Source organism: Cherax quadricarinatus, chromosome 6 (genome assembly GCF_038502225.1).
Source record: "Cherax quadricarinatus isolate ZL_2023a chromosome 6, ASM3850222v1, whole genome shotgun sequence".
NCBI classification, from domain to species: domain Eukaryota; kingdom Metazoa; phylum Arthropoda; class Malacostraca; order Decapoda; family Parastacidae; genus Cherax; species Cherax quadricarinatus.
In genome coordinates, this window is record NC_091297.1 from 20,709,652 (window position 1) to 20,733,881 (window position 24,230).

Genomic DNA, 24,230 nt, shown 5'->3' on the forward strand with positions numbered 1-24,230 from the left:
CTCATCAATAACAAGCTTCCTGAAGGGATAAAAATACATGCAGCACTTTTGTTTCAGGTACATAAACACATTTCTTATCTTATATAACCTGTCGCTTCTGTCAGGCCTGGGTTTGTCTGAAAAGTGTAACATACGCAACAGTATCAGGAAACGATTGACACCTATAATGTCACTAAAACCTGGAGTTGAAATCAGGCGATCTGTTGTCCAGTATGTGGTGACAGTGTGCTTATACACATGTGGCATAAGCATTATTGTGGCAAAAAACAGGTACATCTCTGCCACAGTTGTCTCCTTCCACTTGTGTAGCCGTGATTTTGGTGAGAGAATTGTATTTGCCATGGTGTAATCACAGTATGTATTTGTTTCCCTGACAATGATGTCCATCAGGGGTTCATCGAAAAATAACTCAAAGCAGTCCAGTTCACTGGCATTGTTCCCAAGTGGACAAGATGGCTTTATTCCACTTTGTGTTTCATCAAAGTCATGGGGACTGGGAACAAACTCGTCACCGTCCTGCCAATCCCAGATGCGGTCTGCTGGTGGGGTCTGGATATTGTACCGTGGTTGTGGCTGTGCAGGTTGTGGTGGTGCAGGTTGTGGCAGTGTGGGGTAGGGTGAGGCTGGTTGTTCTGCTGAGTCAGCCGCGTGGCTAGTAGCGTGGCCCGGTGATGGTGCCACATGGGCCATGCCACCCTCACTATCACCACCACTGCCTCCTCCCTCACTGTCACCATTCATACCCATCGTTACAATATCGTCATCTTCACTATCAGGTCGTGGTGTTGGGCCACGGGATGTGCTCCCAGAGTTTCTCCTTCCCCTTGGAACAACATATGAAACACTACCAGACCGCATGCTGCGTCGTACATACTGGTGCTTCACTGGGGAATATTCACTCTCACTGTCACTAGAACTGCTTTCAATGACCTTGAAATCACTATCACTATCACTATCACTGCTATCATCAGGGTGTTGTACACGACCAAATAGTTTCCTCTTTCGTCCTGGTACAGGCGAACGTGAACGTGAACAAGCCGGCACAGCACCAGAGGTCGAAGGTTGTGGGTCATCTGGGTTTTCGGCACTATTTACGTTATCCTGGGCACTTTTTTCGGTAACACTCACTTGAAAACCCTTGAATTCACTGTCACTGACACTTTCATCGCTGTTAGAGCTATCACTTGGGAACAAAAGACCTCCAATCCGCCGAGGAGTGAGGAACTTCTTACCGAGAGGCATGGTGAAAATGGACTGACAACGTGGCGTTCCCACAATGCACCGCTAGGTCCCAGATTTTTTTCACAGGGTGCACACCGACCACTGAGACCCATTCTCTCCCGTGTAGGCCTACCAGGCCTTTGGCGCTCGATTTGAAGCCGCTAGAATTTGTGCGTATAAATACGTCAGAAACATTGGCTCGTAAGACGTATTTATACGTCGGAAACAGTCAAAGGGTTAAGCAACTCAATTAGAGGAGCTGCTATTGAAGAAAAATTAGCAATGAAAGATCTATAAAAACCTGCTAGACCCACAAAGGATCTTACGGCATCAGCAGTTTTGGGGGATGGAAAATTTAGTACTGCCGTTACTTTACTCTGATCAGTCGTAACCCCTTTAGGAGTGACTACGTGACCCAGAAACTTAATTTCTGATCTGAAAAATTGGCATTTGGACAGTTTGATCTTTAAATTGGCTTCTTCAAGCTTACCAAGTACTACATCAAGTCTTTTCAAATGTGTATCCACATCTTCGAACATGACGATTACGTCATCTAAGTACACCATAAGTGCTTTATCTATGAGACCTCTAAAGATATTGGTCATGAGCCTAGAGAATGTGATAGGGGAGGATTGTAATCCAAAGGCCATATGGAGGAAGTGATAATGACCTGTGGGAGTGGAGAATGCAGTTAACTCTTGGCTGTCCTCATGAAGAGGGACTTGCCAAAGCCCTTGTAACAAGTCCAGGGTCGAGAAGATTTTGTTATCTCCAATGTTGCATAAAAGATCACCAAGTACAGGAAGTGGGAAGCGATCTGGAATAGTTTTTGCATTTAACTTCCTAAAGTCAATCACTGGGCGCCAAGTATCGTCCTTTTTAGGTACTAGGATCAAGGGCGCATTCCAGGGTGAATTGCTAGGTGCAATAACTCTATCATCGAGCATCTGATTGATCAATTCTTCTGTGACAGCAACTTGGGAATGAGGCATTCTGTACGCAGGTATATAGATTGGTCTAGTACCAGGTTCAAGTGGAATACGATGGGACAATAAGTTCATTATACCCATCTTCTCACTCGGTAAGGCAATGGCTTTACGACGTTTGTTCAACAGAGTCAACAAACGCTTGACCTTGTCTGGGAAGTCAGTGGGAGCTAAGTCTTTCTCTTCAACTGGTGGGATGGATTGATCCAGTGAAGTGGACGAGGTCTTCCCTGTTGAAATAGCACCGACCCACTGGTCAGGTGGCAAGTCATCCTGTACTTGAACAGGGTAAGGATAGTGAACCAGGTTAGCGAGATTGGTATTTGCTCTGAGACGAACATTGTGACCAGAAGTGTTAGCAAGGAATAAATGGATCTTACTGTCTCTTACAACATGTAAGGAAGGTTCAACAAATAAACCCTTTACTTGTAGGAATCACTGTCAACTAGGACGTTATCACCATCTGGAACACTAGGAACAACAACAAACACTCTAGTGAGAGCACTAGCTGCAACAAAGACGTCTTTCTGCAGACGGCATGTGACATCAACAAGAGATGGCATTACTAGTTTCAAGTAATCGTTTTCCGACAAGGCATCCCCTGTGGAGAAACTACTACTTGGACTAGCAGACACTGCAGGGACAGGCTGAGCACTCAAGGCAGTCTGAGCGTCCTCGGACACCTGAGGCAAATGAACACTATCTTGCATGTCTGAAGGTGTAGGTGAAACACAGATAGCAGTGACAGAGTTACTAGTGCCTGATCGCTTGGGTACGCTACTGGAAAATGCACTGGCTTGTAAGGACTTAATCCGAACGTCGTACTCTGCGGCAGTATGGCAGATCTCTGATCCAAGCTGGTAACCCCAAAATGGAACGATCAAGTTGTCAATTTGGGCATGCCATCAGTAAGGGTCAAGCACAATATGTAAGTGTCTCATGGAAGCAAATCCCAGTAGAAGGTCACCAGGGATAGTAATCTGGTCGACAACAAGGAAAGAAGCAGTAAAGTCTCTACCTTGAATAGAAAAGGTGAGGGAAGTCTGATCTCGGACACGGAGAAGGGAACCAGCTACTCCACTAAGGGAAGTTACAGTAGTTGGTTCTACAAGGAGAACACGTCGTAACTGCTTACCTTTAAGCAAACTAGACCTGATGATAGTAACTTGCACACCAGAGTCCATGAACACATGAACGGGGGCATTATGAATAGATGCTTGCACTAGAGGACCTATCGTTTCATTGGGAGTTATGTGCAAACAAAAAGGTGGGTTGTCATCGGAAAAGGCATGTTCCACTTCATCCCCAAAATCATCTACATCAGAGACGTGTGAAGCAACATCATCAGCTGAATTGTCATTCTCAAGACTGCTTAAAGCTTCCAAGGAATTGTGAATGGGGATGGTGTACTCATTATCACCTACTGTCACCACGGGACGAGTTGACTGGGGCGCTCAGATTCCCCTGAATTGGAAGAATGAGGCTGGTTCTGGTTATTCTGAGAACCCCAACCTCTATTTCCTCTCCTGGCTCTACGGTTGGAATGGCCATGGAAGGATCTAGAGTACTGCAGGTTGTAGAGAGCATTGAACTCGGATGTGTCATGACCATGAATTGTGTGATAAGTATAATAAGGCAGATTGGACTGGTACTCATCAGCATTATACCTCTTAGAGCGACTATCAGGACAATTTACTGCGATATGGCCACGGTAACCTCAATTATAGCAGGTTCTTTGGCTATGTGTACTGTACATACTACGAGTGCTACGGGAATGACAACTCTTGACACTAGCTTTGGACGATGGTTGCGAGTGATTTCGATCGGGAGTTTCGGTTGTAGCACAAACAAGAGGAGGTACGGGATTAGGCAAAGCGGCTGACGTAGTCCTTCGATAGGGGAAGGTTCCCTTGGGACACAAGTCACGCACATGGATAAGGGCTGCAAACGGTCCCATTGCGGCAGTTAGAGGACTGGAATTATACACAAACATTGAAGTTGGTGGCATTAGCTGTTTAATAACTCCAAATGCTGCTAATTTGGCAAACCCTTCAAGAGCTCGTTTATCATCGTCTGCGAGGTACTTGGTACTTTGACCGGCCTTAACGAATGAGGTCATGAGGTTATTTAAACGAAGAGCAAACTCATCTAAGGATTCCTCTGGCCTCAGCACTGTGCGCACTAATTCCTTAACCCTTTGAGGGTTTTCGTCGTACTAGTACGTCTTACGCGTAGGGGTTTTTGACGTACTAGTACTCATAAATTCTAGCGACCTCAAATCTAGTGGGAGAAAGCTGGTAGGCCTTCATATGAAAGAATGGGTCTATGTGGTCAGTGTGCACAGTCTAAAAAAAATCCTGCAGCACACGGTGCATAATGAGAAAAAAAAACTTTTTCCATTTTTTTTTAATAAATCAGCGACTTTGCAGTGTATTTTCGTATAGTATTTATTGTTGTATTCTAGTTTTCTTGGTCTCATTTTATAGAATGGAAGACATATTACTGAAATTGAGATGATTTTGACTGGTTTTACAATGAAAGGTGCCTTGAAATTGAGCTCAAAGTAGCAGAAATGTTCGATTTTTACCAAACTTCAAAAGTAAACAAATCGTGCCAAGCGTGCAATACACGTCAACTGGTGAGTCTAATATTCATTCACAAGTGCACCAATAATATTTATACCATTTTTTACACTAATGCAGTAGTCTGCATAACAGTAAATCTTATATTTTTTGTGAGAATAAAAATTCAAAGTGGAAAGCAAAAGAATATAAGAGGGGCCTTGAGACGTGACTAATGACTAGAGGAAATGTCATTTTAGTGCCAGGAATGTCTTTCTTGTTTATTCTGGACCCTATTCCGAAATTGGCATCTTTTGAAATTTGTGTGAAATTGGCAAAATTGCTAAATTCTGACCACTGTACTGGATAGTTGAATTTATAAATGGGTGGTTTCTTGCACCCATTCGATAGAAAAAATGGAGTCCTAGCGAAATATTCATGTTTTTTGTCGACTAGTACAGTGAAATTGGCCGAAAATGGGGCTCAAAGTGGGCAAAGTCGCCGATCCGTAAACATCGCCGAGACCGCTAACTTTGCGAGAGCATAATTCCATAAGTTTTCTATCAAATTTCAAACTTTTGGTGTCGTTATGATCGGGAAAAGATTCTCTATCTTTTCATAAGAGAAAATAATTTTTTTTTTTTTTTAAATTTGGCCGACCCTGAGAACGAGTTTCGGAGAGGGCCTGTCGACCCTCAAAGGGTTAAGGACAACAAAAGGATCAGTCACTCTCACTGGGTCAAGATAGTTATGTATTAACTGCTCATAATCTGCCCATTTGGTGAGACCCTAAAAGTCCGTCATCCGGATTAAGTTAAAGACATTCGAGGCGGCTGGTGAATGAGCTAAACTTTCCTTTCCGATACTAATTATACAACTCTCAGATGGAAGGCCATCTACTGAGGCATTTGCTCTAGCATGAACAGCGGTAAACCATGCTTCCAGGTTGTCTGGATTCCCACTGAACAACGGCATAGCATCATAAAAGTCACGACTAAAACTGCGAAGGCTCAAAGTCTGAGTGTATTTATCGTTTGATAAAGAATTACTCGAATTTTGGACTGACGCATTATTGCTTGGACTAGCAGAATGTGCTGAGACATCTCTCAAGAAGACTTGAGACATGCTTGCAAAATGTGAAACAAGAGTTTAAAGAAATGAGAAATAAAAATTATAACTGGGGAACACACAACACAGTAGACTTAAATGGGAAGAATATACTTAACTATTCTGCGTAAGTAAAGAAAAATTGACAAGTCACACTGTAAGCAAGGAAAACTCACATGAAAATGAAAAAATTACTCAACTGGATAAGCAACACTTTGAAAATCAAGAGAAATTGTACTTTACTCAAAGCAAATTTACTCAAATTTACTTTAAATTGAATTAATGGCACAGTGAGTTGTCTTTTCTCTCAATTCAATAAAGAAATTCAACAATAAATGATAAATCAAACAAAAATGACAAAATGGAATCAATAAATCTTGTGCAAAATTAAAACAAACTGGGAAAGCAATTCACTAAAAGGAAAATAAAATGACACACAAGAATAAAATATTATGCACAGAACAAGAAATATAAAACTGAAATCACAGAATATTGCACTTAAATAAACTGTAGCAATATTGCAACTAACAGTTACTAATCAAAAAGTACTGCACAACACAACATAAAAATTTCTGAAAGAAAAAATTTAATGGCAGCACAATGTTTACACAAGAATTATTACAAAATGAGTCAATATTGCAATAATAAAAAAAATTACACACACAAGAAAATGCCGTTTACAAAACAATAAAAAAAATTTATCAAGGATTGAACTGATTGAACACTTTAACTCTTAATTTCAGCTTATGCAAACACTTACTGAACAAGCAAAAGAATGATTTACTTTAAAAAAGAAGGCAAAAATTGCACTAAGAGTGAATTTGTTCAATGAAATATGAAAAATAATAAAGGCAAAAATGCAAAACAATGAAAGGTTAACACTCACAATAAGGCAGGAACACACACATCAGTATATGCACAATACTATGAGAATTTTCTTGCAATGAGGCTTGGGGTGTGAAAAATTGGAAAATAATTATCTTGCTTCAAACAAATTAATGGCACTATTGTCTGTGGAGATAAGACAAATTAGATACTGGCTAAATGAAAAGAATTAACACAAGAATGTTCAACAGACAGAAAAAAAAATGGCAAATGAATGAAAACAAAAACAGCAAGAATACACAAATGCTGGGAGAAAAAAAAAAATAACTTAGACAATATGACTCACAAAATCGTAATGACACGATTGCAAACAAACCATACTTAGACAATACTGAGTTGTGATGCAGAATATAAGATAACAAGTTACTGAATTACTTCACTGCATAAATTACTAAGCAAGGAACACAATACTGTGAACACAAGATAATTGTGAAGTGTAAACACAAGTTTATACTGCTTATATATTACACACAACAGGGAAAAACGGAAAAGTACTTACTTCACGTATGTAAAAAAAACGAACACAACATAACAGACATAAATAAAGCACGAAAATTAACACTGAAGAGGAAAAAAAAAAATTGCAAACAGGATATAATGAACACTGATCAATAGTCACTGAAAAGAAATGTCACTCAGGAATCACTGCAAAATTGTCTCAACACTCGCAAATGTCTCTATAAAAATATGATCACTGTAACGACGTTGGTGGAGAATGAGTAGTGTGGGAGGTAAGGAAGGTTGGTTGTAGCTGGCGCAGCACTTCACTACTCTCAAACACGTTGAATTTGCGCTTAAATCGACGATAGACTCACACAGGAGGCTTTTACATAGGTGCACAGGGATGAAGGAACACTCTTGTCTCTTGACCCCCTATGTGGCCCGTAAAATATGGTGCTAGAACTCGTGATAGGAGTAAAAAAAAATACAGTGGTAGTGGGAAGGTGGGCGAGTGCTTGAGACAGCCACGCTGAGACACCACGTGGGCCTATGGAATGAACGGCGTAAGCCACTTGACACCCACACTAGGCACAAAAAAAATATTCTAAGCCGGGCTGGCTTAAAAAAAAAAAAAAACACAACACCACAAGGATGATAAAGCACTCAGAACAGCTAGAACTGGAAGCGCAAAGCGATGGAGAAGACTGTACCCACGTGGCTTGCTTAAGTACTGGGTTAAGTCACCTGGGTTAGTTGTTGGCTGGCTTGGCTTAACCCGTCACACAGACTGGCTTGAGAACTTGTAACGATGAGCACAGCAGGGATGGAAAGCTGGCTTAGCAGGCAAGGCTGGAACGGTGTAGAGCTGGGCTGGACTCCCCCCCACAGACTGGCTTGGTGGCTTGGCTTACTTTGCAAATCCGGGTCAACCCCTCGGAAGTAATGCAAATAAGCAAATAAAACTAATACACAGAGACTGACCAGTAAGTAGGAAGCAAACAGGCTGGTGAATGCTTGATCAGGGTAGCTGGCTTGGGGTGATGAGCGTCACCCGTCTCGGGAGGCCTAAAATGTCACAAGATGGCGACCGGCTCAGTAGAAATTTATCTCCAGAAATCGCTGTAATCATCAGAATTACAGGCCCTCCGCTGCCACCATTTGTGGTGGGGGTTCGTAGGAGATATGATTGGAGTAAAACACACTTGTTGGATGGTAACACTTAAATTTGGGTTTGAAGGGGGAGGCCCAGCCTGCCTGTAGCTGCTTGGTAGGTCTAAAAGGAACTGAGAGCTAGGGCCGGGAGCACAGCACTCGCATCGGCACCATGTGACGTCACACAAACTAGTCACTAGGCCTAGCAAAGGGGTCGTGTAGGTAAAACATATAGATGGTACTAACTATGATACTCAGATAAGCTATACAACACATGTAGGGGATCAGCAACTATGCTGACAAGAATATATACATACTTGAAAATTTAAAATGAGATCATTTTAGTATCACACAAGGTCTTAACATGTACAAGATAATTAACTTGCAGAAGCCTCGTATCTATGTTGGAAAGCTGTCCATGCAGGACTTTTTCACGTTTTTGGGAATATATTGATCCAATAAACACTGTCAGCATGAGCATTTTCTATTCTGAGAGAAAAAGTTTTTTCACCCTAAAAATTCCCTGAACTATAGTTTAGCGTTTTTCGCCATTTTTGGCCGGATTTTCAAAATTCACTAAAATCTCATTGCAAGCACAGTGGAACCTTGACTTACGAGTTTAATCCGTTCCAGGAGCTAGCTCGTAACTCAATTTACTCGTATATCAAATAAGCTTTCCTCATTTAAATTCATTGAAAAGCCATTAATTCGTTCCTGCACTCTGGAGAGACGAGAAAAAATACTTTAATATGACGGTATTATCAACTGTACGGCTTATTTATCATTCACAATTCATCTAATATGACATAATAAACAATATAATTAGTGCAGAAACATGATATATACTCTAAAATGAATAAAATAGGCCATAATATGGTGGCAGAGGCAGCGGCAGAAGCTTCGCCATTTCTGTCCCAATTTGACTATAGTATAACAAAAAAAGGCACAATACCGTGACTATAAGATACACAAATAACCCGCACATAGAAGAGAGGAGCTTACGACGACGTTTTGGTCCGACTTGGACCATTTACAAAGTCACACTAACCAGAAGTGGAGCAGGACGGCTATATATAGGCAGGACGAGGTAGTGGTAGTAGTAGTAGTAGTAGTGGTGGTGGCAGTGGCGGCGGCGGCGGCGGCGGCAGCGGCAGCGGCAGTGGCAGCGGCAGCAGCAGCGGCAGCAGCAGCGGCAGCAGCAGCAGCAGCAGCAGCAGCAGCAGCAGCAGCAGGAGGAGGAGGAGGAGGAGGAGAAGGAGAAGGAGGAGAAGGAGGAGAAGGAGGAGAAGGAGGAGGAGGAGGAGGAAATTAAGGAGGAGGAAATTAAGGAGGAGGAGCCAGTCAAATACAAAGAAAGGGGAGCACTGCAAGAGAGCTAGGTGCCCACAGAGGGAGAGCAAGTGCACAGAGGTGGGGGGAAGGGGAAGTGATGAAATAAATAATGAAGGAACAAAACACGTGACAGAAGAAAGACAAAAAAAGAAAGAGGAAAGGGGGAAAAGGGAGAAGAAGAAAAATTGACGAATCAGGTTAAGTCACGGGTGTTCTGAAGTTTGGAGCATTTTACAATGTAGTGGGAGAGGAAGGCATCTAAAGAGACGAAGCCAGGACTAAGATTCATACAAGGAAAGTTGTGCATTAGAGAGGATTCAACTAGACGGCGACTGTTAGAGTTGGAAGTAGGGAAGACAGTTTTAGCGGAAGACCAGTCAATAGGATGGCTGTAATCTCTGACGTGACAGAACAGAGCATTGTTAGTGTCGGCAAGCCTAACACTATTTTTGTGCTCCCTAGGTCTGTCAGAAAGAGATCGACCAGTTTCTCCAAAGTATTGAAGAGGACAGGAGGAGCAAGAAATAGAGTAGACACCAGGAACATCCGTAGAGGGAGGAGAGGTATGAACGAGATTAGTGCGAAGAGTGTTAGTCTGGTGGAAAGTAAGCTTGACGTCTAAGGGACAGAGAGAATTGTTGAGATTAGAAAGACTGGAAATGTAGAGAAGGAAGAGGACAGAAGAGTTCCCAGGAGTAGAGAGTTTGGGAGAGAAGAAATTACATTTAGCACGTGAGAGGGCAGAGTCTATGAAATGGGAAGGGTAGCCAAGACGGGAAAACGAATTATGAAGAGTGGAAATTTCTGCTGGAAGGAACTGAGGATCACAGATGCAGAGGGCACAGAGAAAGAGGGAGATAAGAACACTTTTCTTGACAGGGGAAGCATGATAGGAAAAGTAGTGAATGTACATGCCACTGTGCATAAGCTTGCGATAAACGGAAAAGGAAAAACCTGTATCTGAGCGGTGGACATGGACATCAAGGAAAGGAAGCAAGGAATTAGATTCCCATTCAGCTTTAAACTTAATGGAAGGGGCAAGATTATTAAGAGCTTCAAGGAAAGGTTGGAAGAGACTGGAGTCATGAGGCCACAGAGCAAAGATGTCATCCACATAGCGGAGCCAGAGTGAAGGTTTTTTTTTTTGGAATAAATTGACCCAATAAACACTGTCAGCATGAGTGTTTTCCATTTTGAGAGAAAAAGTTTTTTCACCCTAAAAAATCCCTGAACTATAGTTCAGCATTTTTCGCCATTTTCGGCCGGATTTTCAAAATTCACTAAAATCTCATCACAAGTACTATTTTCTAAGCTGATTCAGAATATATACTTGAAAATTTAAAACGAGATCATTTTAGCCTCATACGAGGCCTTAATTAACACATATAGGATAATTAACTTGCAGAAGCCTCGTATCTATGTAGAAAAACTGTCTATACAGGACTTTTTTATGTTTGTGGGAATAAATTGATCCAATAAACTCTGCTAGCATGAGCATTTTCCATTCTGAGAGAAAACGTTTTTTCACCCTAAAAAATCCCTGTTCAGCGTTTTTTGCCATTTTCGACCGGATTTTTCAAAATTCACTAAAACCTCATCACAAGTACTATTTCCTATGCTGATTCAGAATATATACTTAAAAATTTAAAATGATATCATTTTAGCATCATACAAGGCCTGAATTAACATGTATAGCATAGTTTACGATTTGAAATTACAGTTTTGATTTGCTAAGTACAAAGAAAGCCACCATCATGCCACGGCATTTCGGGCAGATTAAACTTAAAGCTAAACAAATTACTTAATACTAAGCATATATATATCATAGTTGGTATGAACTGAACATTATTTTTTATATTTCAACAGAGGTAGTAGTGGTTTAGCAATAATTGAATTAACAAGTACTGTAATTGATTAATAAGTTACATACAGTATTATATTTTGGCACATTTTACATAATGAGATTGAGACCATTTTATATTTGAAATAATCTTATATTTGGAAATACTAATGCCGGAAAAAAAATCCCCCCCCAGTACCAACAATACCACAAGTCCGATGACATTCTTCTTTGCAAATATACAGGTCTAAAGCCAGCAACAAACGACAAAATACCTTTCATCCGTGGACTGCTTGCAGAGGCAAAGGCAATGTTCGCGGCTTTCACTGAGACCCACATAAAGGATCACTTGGACAACGAAATATGGATCCCTGATTACAACCTATACAGATGTGACAGAGTGAACAGGCAAAAGGGGGAGGGGGGGGGGTTGGCCTGTACATTGCAGTCACTTGTTTGCACAGAACTGCTTAATTCCTCAAATGATGTAGTGGAAGTTTTAGCAGTAAAGATCGAGAACCAAAACCTAGTCATTGTGGTAGTCTACAAGCCTCCAGATGCAACATCCCAGCAATTCCAGGAACAGCTGTTAAAAATTGACCACTGTCTGGAAAATCTTCCAGCTCCTGCACTCAACATCTTGCTCCTGGGGGATTTCAACTTAAGGCACCTAAAATGGAGGAATATATCAAATAATATTGTTGCAGTAATAACACCAGGAGGCAGCTCTGATGAAAACTCACACTCACACGAGCTTTTAAATCTCTGCACAAAATTCAACTTAAACCAGCAAATAATAGAGCTTACTAGACTGGAGAATACACTAGACCTCATCTTCACCATATCAAAAACAATATACTCAGATCACAACATAATTGAGGTTCAGGCATGTATGCGCGGAGCCCCAGACCGACATAATGAGATTAGTCATGAGGGAGCATTCAATAAATTCAACTTCAATAACAAAAACATAAAGTGGGACCAAGTAAACCAAGTCCTAAACGATATAAGCTGGGAAGATATACTAAGCAACACAGACCCCAACTTATGCCTAGAACAGATTAACTTGGTGGCACTCGATGTATGCACAAGGCTTATTCCTCTAAGAAAAAGGAGGAGTAGATGTAAAATAGAAAGAGACAGGCGCTCCCTTTACAGGCGACGGAAAAGAAAAACAGAGCGGCTAAAAGAGGTCAATATATCTGAAATGCGTAGGGAGACACTGGTCAGAGAAATAGCAAGCATCGAACTTAAGCTAAAGGAATCTTATAGGAGTCAGGAATTGCGGGAAGAACTAAAAGCCATAAATGAAATCGAAAGAAACCCAAAGTATTTCTTCTCCTATGCCAAATCAAAGTCGAGAACAACGTCCAGTATTGGACCCCTACTTAAACAAGATGGGTCCTACACAGATGACAGCAAGGAAATGAATGAGCTACTCAAGTCCCAATATGACTCAGTTTTTAGCAAGCCGCTAACCAGACTGAGAGTCGAAGATCAAAATGAATTTTTTATGGGAGAGCCACAGAATTTGGTTAACACAAGCCTACCCGATGTTATCCTGATGCCAAATGACTTCGAACAGGCGATAAATGACATGCCCATGCACTCTGCCCCAGGGCCAGACTCGTGGAACTCCGTGTTCATCAAGAACTGCAAGAAGCTCCTATCACAAGCCTTTACCATCCTATGGAGAGGGAGCATGGACACGGGGGTCATCCCACAGTTACTAAAAACAACAGACATAGCCCCACTCCACAAAGGGGGCAGTAAAGCAACAGCAAAGAACTACAGACCGATAGCACTAACATCCCATATCATAAAAATCTTTGAAAGGGTCCTAAGAAAGGGTCCTAGAAACCCATCAGTTACACAACCCAGGGCAACATGGGTTTAGAACAGGTCGCTCCTGTCTGTCTCAACTATTGGATCACTACGACAAGGTCCTAGATGCACTAGAAGACAAAAAGAAGGCAGATGTAATATATACAGACTTTGCAAAAGCCTTCGACAGGTGTGACCATGGCATAATAGCGCACAAAATGCGGGCTAAAGGAATAACAGGAAAAGTCGGTCGATGGATCTATAATTTCCTCACTAACAGAACACAGAGAGTAGTAGTCAACAGAGTAAAGTCCGAGGCAGCTACGGTGAAAAGCTCTGTTCCACAAGGCACAGTACTCGCTCCCATCTTGTTCCTCATCCTCATATCTGACATAGACAAGGATGTCAGCCACAGCACCGTGTCTTCCTTTGCAGATGACACCCGAATCTGCATGACAGTGTCTTCCATTGCAGACACTGCAAGGCTCCAGGCGGACATCAACCAAATCTTTCAGTGGGCTGCAGAAAACAATATGAAGTTCAACGATGAGAAATTTCAATTACTCAGATATGGTAAACACAAAGAAATTAAATCTTCATCAGAGTACAAAACAAATTCTGGCCACAAAATAGAGCGAAACACCAACGTCAAAGACCTGGGAGTGATCATGTTGGAGGATCTCACCTTCAAGGACCATAACATTGTATCAATCGCATCTGTTAGAAAAAATGACAGGATGGATAATGAGAACCTTCAAAACTAGGGAGGCCAAGCCCATGATGACACTCTTCAGGTCACTTGTTCTATCTAGGCCGGAATATTGCTGCACACTAACAGCACCTTTCAAGGCAGGTGAAATTGCTGACCTAGAAAATGTACAGAGAACCTTCACGGCGCGCATAACGGAGATAAAACACCTCAATTACTGGCAGCGCTTGAGTTTCCTAAACCTGTATTCCCTGGAATGCAGGCAGGAGAGATACATGATTATATACACCTGGAAAATCCTAGAGGGACTAGTACCGAACTTGCACACGAAAATCACTCACTGCGAAAGCAAAAGACTTGGCAGACGATGCAACATCCCCCCAATGAAAAGCAGGGGTGTCACTAGCACGTTAAGAGACCATACAATAAGTGTCAGGGGCCCGAGACTGTTCAACTGCCTCCCAGCATACATAAGGGGGATTACCAACAGACCCCTGGCAGTCTTCAAGCTGGCACTGGACAAGCACCTAAAGTCGGTTCCTGACCAGCCGGGCTGTGGCTCGTATGTTGGTTTGCGTGCAGCCAGCAGTAACAGCCTGGTTGATCAGGCTCTGATCCACCAGGCGGCCTGGTCACAGACCGGGCCGCGGGGGCGTTGACCCCCGGAACTCTCTCCAGGTAAACTCCAGATGGTGGCAATAATATAAGCACTTTAAACATTTTCTTATACTGCACTTGCTGGTAACTTCAACATTAACCTTGATCAAGCAGAGGATCCTCAAGTAAGTGACTTCATTAACAGCAAGTATAATTGCTTGCTCACACCAGATATAACTAAACCAACAAAAATCACTGAGACGAGTGCAACCTTAAGACAATGTCCTATTTAAAATGAAGCAGATCATAGAAGAGAGATTAGGTAGGCCATGGTTAACAAATAGCATCCTTAGGTCCAATGACAAAAAAACATAACTCTGAAAAACAATGCAGATTGGGTTTAACTACAAAAGAACAAACCCAAAACTATACAGCAGTACTTACTAAACTAATAAAGAAATTTAAACAACTGTATTATACTAGCAGATTCAATGAAACAAGAGGTGATATGAAATAGACCTGGAACACTCTCATATCCTGGGTTCTCGGAAATTGACCAAAACCAAAGATACTGTCGTAACTAAACTCAATGAACCACGTATCCAGGCCACTGACGCAGCCAGTACATTTCTTCTCTACCATAAGATCAAATCTAGCAAGGAAAATCCCAAGTAACAATGCTCAAGCGAGTGACTCCCTTGTTGTAAGTTTTCCAAACTCCCTCTATCTGGCTCCAACTAATCCTACCGAGGTCTCCACGATAATAAATTCACTAAAAAACAAATCAGGCAACTTAGTTCATGTACCACCACTATTGTTCAAAAGATAAACTCATGTAATGTCACCCACCATTGCAATATTGTTCAACAAATCATTAAAGTGAACACATTCCAATGGTTAATATATCAAGAGTTATCCACTAGGCCTCTAAATAGACCTTAGTTATTATTATTATAATCATGGGGGAGCGCTAAATTCGTAGAATTATACAGCACCTGTGGGAATGATGTGGAAGGAATTCAAGCTTAATTCAGGAAACAGGAGCACAGATCCAATTCCCTAGATCAAGAGCCCCTCACCAGCATAAAGGAACCTTCCTATAGACCTTAAGAAAGCATTTGATACAGAAGACCACAGCATCCTGCACATTAAGGTATCAGCCATGCACTTGTATATCTAATGTCCCACCTTAACAACAGACATCAATAAATATCTATCAAAGGCATAAACCCGTCAACTCTATCGGCATAGGGGTGCCCCAAGACAGTGTACCTGGCCCTCTGCTTTTCCTCATATACTTCAATGATCTTCCATATTCAAATTCAAATTAAAAAAAATTTATTTCTACAAGATACATTATTTGTTCAGAAATGGGTGACACTTGATAATGTATGCACAAGGCCCTTAGTTATGCAGAGCATTTCAGGCAAGCTTAAGCCTAAGTTAAGACTATGGGGTAACAGATATACGTACATATGTATATAAGGACCTGTTCTGTTTGCAGACAACACAACTTTTGTCATCTCTCGCCCACATCAGAACTCTCTCAATAACATTTTTTGCATAGAAAATGAAGACTTTGTTTGGATTATTAACCTAGAGAGTTAGTAACCCAATACAGCTGTGTTATCAGATTGACTTATTTCCAATGGGGGTCCTTAAAGTCTCTCTCCCAGGATGCAACCCACCACACCAGTCAATTAATGTACTCAGGGACTTACTGCTATGTGAACAGGGGCAACAGGTGTATGGAAACATGTCTAGTCCACTCATCCAGGGACCAAGCCCTGATCTCTTACATTACAAGCTGAGGTTACTACCAATTACAGTGGCCTATGGCCTGGTGGCAAAAGCCCTTGCTTCACAAGGTGATGTCTGGGTTCAATTCCTGGCAAGGGTAGAAACATTGGGCATGTTTCCTTACATCGGTTGTCCATGTTCACCCATCAATAAAGTGGGTACCTGGGTGCTAGTTGACTGGTGTGGGTTGCATCCTGGGACAATTAACCTAATTTGCCCAAAATGCTCTACATAACAAGAGGCTTCCTATATAGTAGTATGTCACTGACGTCAGCTAGGCCTGTATACGTACTTTGTACATGTGCTTGTAGAAATAAATATATTATATTATTATTAATTCAGCCACAACTATTATTATAACAAACAGAAGTGCTAAACCAGCCACAGCTACCTAGCCTTGAGGACACTTGTCATGGGCACAAAAAGCACACTGTATACATTTTAACCTAGGATAACCAGTCAAACTTATAATACAATTTTTTTTGTCTGCAGAACACAGATAATACTAAACATGAATGATAATTCACACTAAGAAAATATAATTTTTATTATCCACTAGATCTGTTAATGGTTCCAAGGATTGTCATCACAGTAGCCTGGTCTCAGATGAAGCCTCATAAATTGGAAAGGAAACATGACAGGATTAAGAACTATAAAGAAAAATATGTAAGTAATGTGTACACTGAATGTAAGTAAAGTTTTTAAGTTTGTCCTGTCATGTTATATGAAACAATGATATAAAATAACGTCATTTATGAGACAAACGATCAACAATCCTGTCAGGGTGCAAAACTTTCAACAACCTTCCATTTTAGGTGGCCCGGTGGCCTGGTGGCTAAAGCTCCCGCTTCACACACGGAGGGCCCGGGTTCGATTCCCGGCGGGTGGAAACATTTCGACAAGTTTCCTTACACCTGTTGTCCTGTTCACCTAGCAGCAAATAGGTACCTGGGTGTTAGTCAACTGGTGTGGGTCGCATCCTGGGGGACAAGATTAAGGACCCCAATGGAAATAAGTTAGACAGTCCTCGATGACGCACTGACTTTCTTGGGTTATCCTGGGTGGCTAACCCTCCAGGGTTAAAAATCCAAACGAAATCTTATCTCTTACCTTACTCTCACATTAGTACCTTCCTGGGTGGTTACTGTCTAGTGTCCATGGTTCGAGCCCCAGCAAGGGTGTAAACATTGGGCGTTTTCTTATACCTACTGTCCCCGTTCACCTAGCAAGTAGGTACCTGGGTGTTAGTGGACTGGTGTGGGCTGCATCCTGGGGAACAAGACTGGACAGACAGCCCTCGATAATGCACTTGGTTTATCCTGGGTGGCTAACCAATCGGGGTTAAAAATCCGAACAAATTCTTCTCATGCAGTGTTTCACTTTGAGTTTTGTCTAGGAAACAACCTATGAAATTCCGAGTTACCTTCATCCCTGAGGTGGTGAGTGTCAGCAGACAGTGTGTGGTGTGCCAGTGCCAGGGTCAGTGCCAGGGTCAGTGCCAGGGTCAGTGCCCGGGCCAGTGTCAGGGCCACCCCTGGCCCCAGCCACACTCTACACACCATCACCTCGCCTATAAGGTGCTATAGGGAGGTTGGTAGCTGCTTATGTCACAGTAATAGCAACAACACCACCACATTACTGAGCAGTGGTGGTGAGTGTGTTGCTAGCAGTGTTGCATCTTGCACAACACTTCATCGGCTGCTACAGCTGGTGTTGTTGCTCGTCTTCCTCCCACCACCTGTCAACAAAGAAACAACTAACATAACACGAGCGCAAAATAAACAAGACATATGGAGGTCTTTTTGTCATTATTCTATCATGAACCACAATGTCTGGTACATGCAACACTCAACAAACATCTATGTCACTCCAGCCTGCCAGGCTCTTGTTAAAAGTATTTCTCAGAAGTTGCATCACCATCACCACCTACCGATTTATTTATTTATTTGGTATAAACCTTGGTAATAAATACCGACAAGCTGGTTTAGAAAGACACGTAAGCAAACACTATGACATATTTATTAGAAAACGTTTCGGTCCTGGGACCTTGATCACTTCTAACATATAGAGGTAGATAGACATTATAGGCGGAGAGTGAGGTGCGAGTGACTCATGACCTGAGGAATGTCATGTTGTGATGAGGACGGGTAGACGATGAAATCATGTGACTCCTGTGTTGTTGGGTTGGTGCTGCTTAAGTATCATGTATGCCAATGTTTTTGAAATTTTGTAGTTTCCAGTGTTGCGTTCTATAGTGTCGGTGACGGCGATTAGTGAGGCTTCAAGGCACCGTCGGCGTCTGAGGTCTGGTTCGGTGAGAACGAGTTGTGCCTCGTTCCAGTTCATCAAATGCCCCGTGGAGTCTCTGGAGGACACAGGCGTACCTTACATCGTCTCTGTTAGAGGCATTTCGATGCTCATTCAGGCGGACTGCAAGATCTCTGCCTGTCTCGCCTACATATTTCTTGGGACAGAACCCACAGGGGATAGTGTAGACGCCTACTGTAGAAGTTAGAGGTGTGGGGCTGCGTTTCGTAGTGAGGTCTTTGATAGATGATGTGTTTATGGTGGAAACGTTGATGTTACTCACAGCAAGTGCCCGGTGAGTATTCGTGGCAACATCGCCACATGGAAGTACTATGAACTGCTTAGGGGGCTGTTCCATGGGCGGTTTGTTGAGGATAGCTTGTGCCTTAAGTCTGCAATCTCGGATGAAGAAAGATGGGAACTGAAGACGTGTAAAGGCTTGTGTTATGTAAGTGCATTCTTCTTCTAGAAAACAAGGGCTGGAGATGCGAAGAGCTCTCAAGAAGAAGCCAATGAGGACTCCTCTCTTAGTGCGGGTGTCTTGGTGTGAATAAAAGTGTATAAGATCGTCCTTGTTGGTAGGTTTTCTATACACTTTGAAGAGAAGTTTGTCACTGTCGGGAGATCTGCACAGTAGAACGTCGAGGAAAGGAAGTTTGCCATCACAAACTTGTCGGTATTTATTACCAAGGTTTATACCACAAGTACAAGGTATACAGACCATACGTGACATACTACTATATAGAAAGCCCCTTGTTATGCAGAGCATTTTGTCCCAGGATGCGACCCACACCAGTCCACTAACACTCAGGTACCCATTTTATGCTGATGGGTGAACATAGACAACCGGTGTGAGGAAACACATCCAATGTTTTTACCCTCGCTGGGAATCGAACCCGGAACTCACCGTGTGAAGCGAGAACTTATCCAGCAGGCCACTGGGTATATTTATTTTGGTAGAAGTGGAGGACCCTAATGGAAATAAGTCACTTTGTCTAACTTCTCTGGGGTATCCTGGGTAATTTATACATATGCACCTTTCAAGGTGCATATAAGATAAGATTTCGTTCGGATTTTTAACCCCGGAGGGTTAGCCACCCAGGATAACCCAAGAAAGCCAGTGCGGCATCGAGGACTGTCTAATTTATTTCCATTGGGGTCCTCAATCTTGTCCCCCAGGATGCGACCCACACCAGTCAACTAACACCCAGGTACCTATTTGCTGCTAGGTGAACAGGACAACAGGTGTAAGGAAACGTGTCGAAATGTTTCCACTCGCCGGGATTCGAACCCGGGCCCTGCGTGTGTGAAGCGGGAGCTTTAGCCACCAGGCCACCGGGCCAGAGAACCTTCACGGTACACATAACTGAGATAAAACACCTCAGTTACTTGGAACGTTTGAAGTTCCTCAACTTGTACTCCCTGGAACGCAGGCGGGAGGTGCTGTCCTGGGAGACAGTAATGGTGAAGCTGGAGGTGCTGTCCTGGGAGACAGTAATGGTGAAGCTGGAGGTGCTGTCCTGGGAGACAGTAATGGTGAAGCTGGAGGTGCTGTCCTGGGAGACAGTAATGGTGAAGCTGAAGGTGCTGTCCTGGGAGACAGTAATGGTGAAGCTGGAGGTGCTGTCCTGGGAGACAGTAATGGTGAAGCTGGAGGTGCTGTCCTGGGAGACAGTAATAGTGAAGCTGGAGGTGCTGTCCTGGGAGACAGTAATGGTGAAGCTGGAGATTTTGTCCAGGTAGTCGGGAATTATACGCAGGAAGGAATACATATAAATGACCTCATAGGGGACAGGAGCCGTAGTGGGGAAACAAGTGTAGTCAAAGATAAGATAAAACCAATATTGCAAACTAGAAATACCACAGGAAATAGCAAACAAGAGGACTCCACTAGCAATAGTGAGGATATATTACCAAAAACAACTGGTGGGAGCTCCATTGTTGGTGCTAGGGAGGATAGGAATAAGACAGGTAAACATGCACCAACAGGGAATACAGTCACAGAAACCCAAGGCAAACGGAAACCAAGCCTGTGCACATACTATGCACTTGGTATCTGCAGACATGGGAAATCTGGAAAAACAGACGGGACGTGCAACTATGACCACCCTAGAAAATGCCGTGCCCATATGACAACAGGAAAATGCAAACTCCCTTCCTGTAAGCTTTTTCACCCTGAAATGTGTACCTCTTCGGTACAGGAAAGACTGTGCAATAACTTAAATTGCCAGGCACACCATCTAAAGGGGACAAAAAGATACAAAACATCCAGGCCATGGGAAAACCTGGGTAGCCACAGCCACTCAAGAGGGAGAGGTTTTTTAGTGCCAGGAAGGAAAAAAAAAACTGGCAGGAAATGGCAGAAATCGTACACCAAATCCAGTCATTTCTGGAGTGGAACCACAGTCGATGGCCTTCACTCCAAACCAACAGATACAGATACTAATGCAGGAAAAAATCCCCCCCCCCAGTACCAACAGTACCACCAGTCCGATGACATTTTTCTTTGCAAATATACAGGGTCTAAAGCCAGCAACAAACAACAAAATACCTTTCATCCGTGGACTGCTTGCAGAGGCAAAGGCAATGTTCGCGGCTTTCACTGAGACCCACATAAAGGATCACTTGGACAACGAAATATGGATCCCAGGTTACAACCTATACAGATGTGACAGAGTGAACAGGCAAAAGGGGGGGGGGGGGGTTGGCCTGTACATTGCAGAGTCACTTGTTTGCACAGAACTGCTTAATGCCTCAAATGATGTAGTGGAAGTTTTAGCAGTAAAGGTCGAGAACCAAAACCTAGTCATTGTGGTAGTCTACAAGCCTCCGGATGCAACATCCCAGCAATTCCAGGAACAGCTGTTAAAAATTGACCACTGTGTGGAAAATCTTCCAGCTCCTGCACCCAACATCTTGCTCCTGGGGGATTTCAACTTAAGGCACCTAAAATGGAGGAATATAGCAAATAATATTGTTGCAGTAATAACACCAGGAGGCAGCTCTGATGAAAACTCACACTCACACGAGCTTTTAAATCTCTGCACAAAATTCAATTTAAACCAGCAAATAATAGAGCCTACTAAACTGGAGAATACACTAGACCTCATCTTCACCATATCAAAAACAATATACTCAGATCACAACATAATTGAGGTTCAGGCATGTATGCGCGGAGCCCCAGACCGACATAATGAGATTAGTCATGAGGGAGCATTCAATAAATTCAACTTCAATAACAAAAACATAAAGTGGGACCAAGTAAACCAAGTCCTAAACGATATAAGCTGGGAAGATATACTAAGCAACACAGACCCCAACTTATGCCTAGAACAGATTAACTTGGTGGCACTCGATGTATGCACAAGGCTTATTCCTCTAAGAAAAAGGAGGAATAGATGTAAAATAGAAAGAGACAGGCGCTCCCTTTACAGGCGACGGAAAAGAAAAACAGAGCGGCTAAAAGAGGTCAATATATCTGAAATGCTTAGGGAGACACTGGTCAGAGAAATAGCAAGCATCGAACTTAAGCTAAAAGAATCCTTTAGGAGTCAGGAATCGCGGGAAGAACTAAAAACCATAAATGAAATCGAAAGAAACCCAAAGTATTTCTTCTCCTATGCCAAATCAAAATCGAGAACAACGTCCAGTATTGGGCCCCTACTTAAACAAGATGGGTCCTACACGGATGACAGCAAGGAAATGAGTGAGCTACTCAAGTCCCAATATGACTCAGTTTTTAGCAAGCCGCTAACCAGACTGAGAGTCGAAGATCAAAATGAATTTTTTATGAGAGAGCCACAAAATTTGATTAACACAAGCCTATCCGATGTTATCCTGACGCCAAATGACTTCGAACAGGCGATAAATGACATGCCCATGCACTCTGCCCCAGGGCCAGACTCATGGAACTCTGTGTTCATCAAGAACTGCAAGAAGCCCCTATCACGAGCCTTTTCCATCCTATGGAGAGGGAGCATGGACACGGGGGTCGTCCCACAGTTACTAAAAACAACAGACATAGCCCCACTCCACAAAGGGGGCAGTAAAGCAACAGCAAAGAACTACAGACCGATAGCACTAACATCCCATATCATAAAAATCTTTGAAAGGGTCCTAAGAAGCAAGATCACCACCCATCTAGAAACCCATCAGTTACACAACCCAGGGCAACATGGGTTTAGAGCAGGTCGCTCCTGTCTGTCTCAACTATTGGATCACTACGACAAGGTCCTAAATGCACTAGAAGATAAAAAGAATGCAGATGTAATATATACAGACTTTGCAAAAGCCTTCGACAAGTGTGACCATGGCGTAATAGCGCACAAAATGCGTGCTAAAGGAATAACAGGAAAAGTCGGTCGATGGATCTATAATTTCCTCACTAACAGAACACAGAGAGTAGTCGTCAACAGAGTAAAGTCCGAGGCAGCTACGGTGAAAAGCTCTGTTCCACAAGGCACAGTACTCGCTCCCATCTTGTTCCTCATCCTCATATCCGACATAGACAAGGATGTCAGCCACAGCACCGTGTCTTCCTTTGCAGATGACACCCGAATCTGCATGACAGTGTCTTCCATTGCAGACACTGCAAGGCTCCAGGCGGACATCAACCAAATCTTTCAGTTGGCTGCAGAAAACAATATGAAGTTCAACGATGAGAAATTTCAATTACTCAGATATGGTAAACACAAAGAAATTAAATCTTCATCAGAGTACAAAACAAATTCTGGCCACAAAATAGAGCGAAACACCAACGTCAAAGACCTGGGAGTGATCATGTCGGAGGATTTCACCTTCAAGGACCATAACATTGTATCAATCGCATCTGCTAGAAAAATGACAGGATGGATAATGAGAACCTTCAAAACTAGGGAGGCCAAGCCCATGATGACACTCTTCAGGTCACTTGTTCTATCTAGGCTGGAGTATTGCTGCGCACTAACAGCACCTTTCAAGGCGGGTGAAATTGCCGACCTAGAAAATGTACAGAGAACTTTCACGGCGCGCATAACGGAGATAAAACACCTCAATTACTGGGAGCGCTTGAGGTTCCTAAACCTGTATTCCCTGGAACGCAGGAGGGAGAGATACATGATTATATACACCTGGAAAATCCTAGAGGGACTAGTACCGAACTTGCACACGAAAATCACTCACTACGAAAGCAAAAGACTTGGCAGACGATGCACCATCCCCCCAATGAAAAGCAGGGGTGTCACTAGCACGTTAAGAGACCATACAATAAGTGTCAGGGGCCCGAGACTGTTCATCTGCCTCCCAGCACACATAAGGGGGATTACCAACAGACCCCTGGCAGTCTTCAAGCTGGCACTGGACAAGCACCTAAAGTCAGTTCCTGATCAGCAGGGCTGTGGCTCGTACGTTGGTTTGCGTGCAGCCAGCAGCAACAGCCTGGTTGATCAGGCTCTGATCCACCAGGAGGCCTGGTCACAGACCGGGCCGCG

The 24,230-nt window shown here is 42.9% G+C and overlaps 1 protein-coding gene across 3 annotated transcripts in view; it reads right to left on the reverse strand.

Annotated features, from left to right (window-relative positions):
- Positions 1 to 24,230, reverse strand: part of LOC128692541 (transmembrane protein 8B) — a 296,349-nt gene that overhangs the window by 254,100 nt on the left and 18,019 nt on the right. For 2 of the 3 annotated variants that reach the window (XM_070080854.1, XM_070080860.1), the window contains exon 2: positions 17,879 to 18,193. In XM_070080854.1, coding sequence (XP_069936955.1) covers positions 17,879 to 18,017 — 139 coding nt within the window. In that variant the 5' untranslated portion in view covers positions 18,018 to 18,193. Of the gene's footprint in view, positions 1 to 6,761; positions 6,887 to 17,878; positions 18,194 to 24,230 lie in introns of those variants that run through there. The other variant, XM_070080865.1, reaches the window with a different exon arrangement.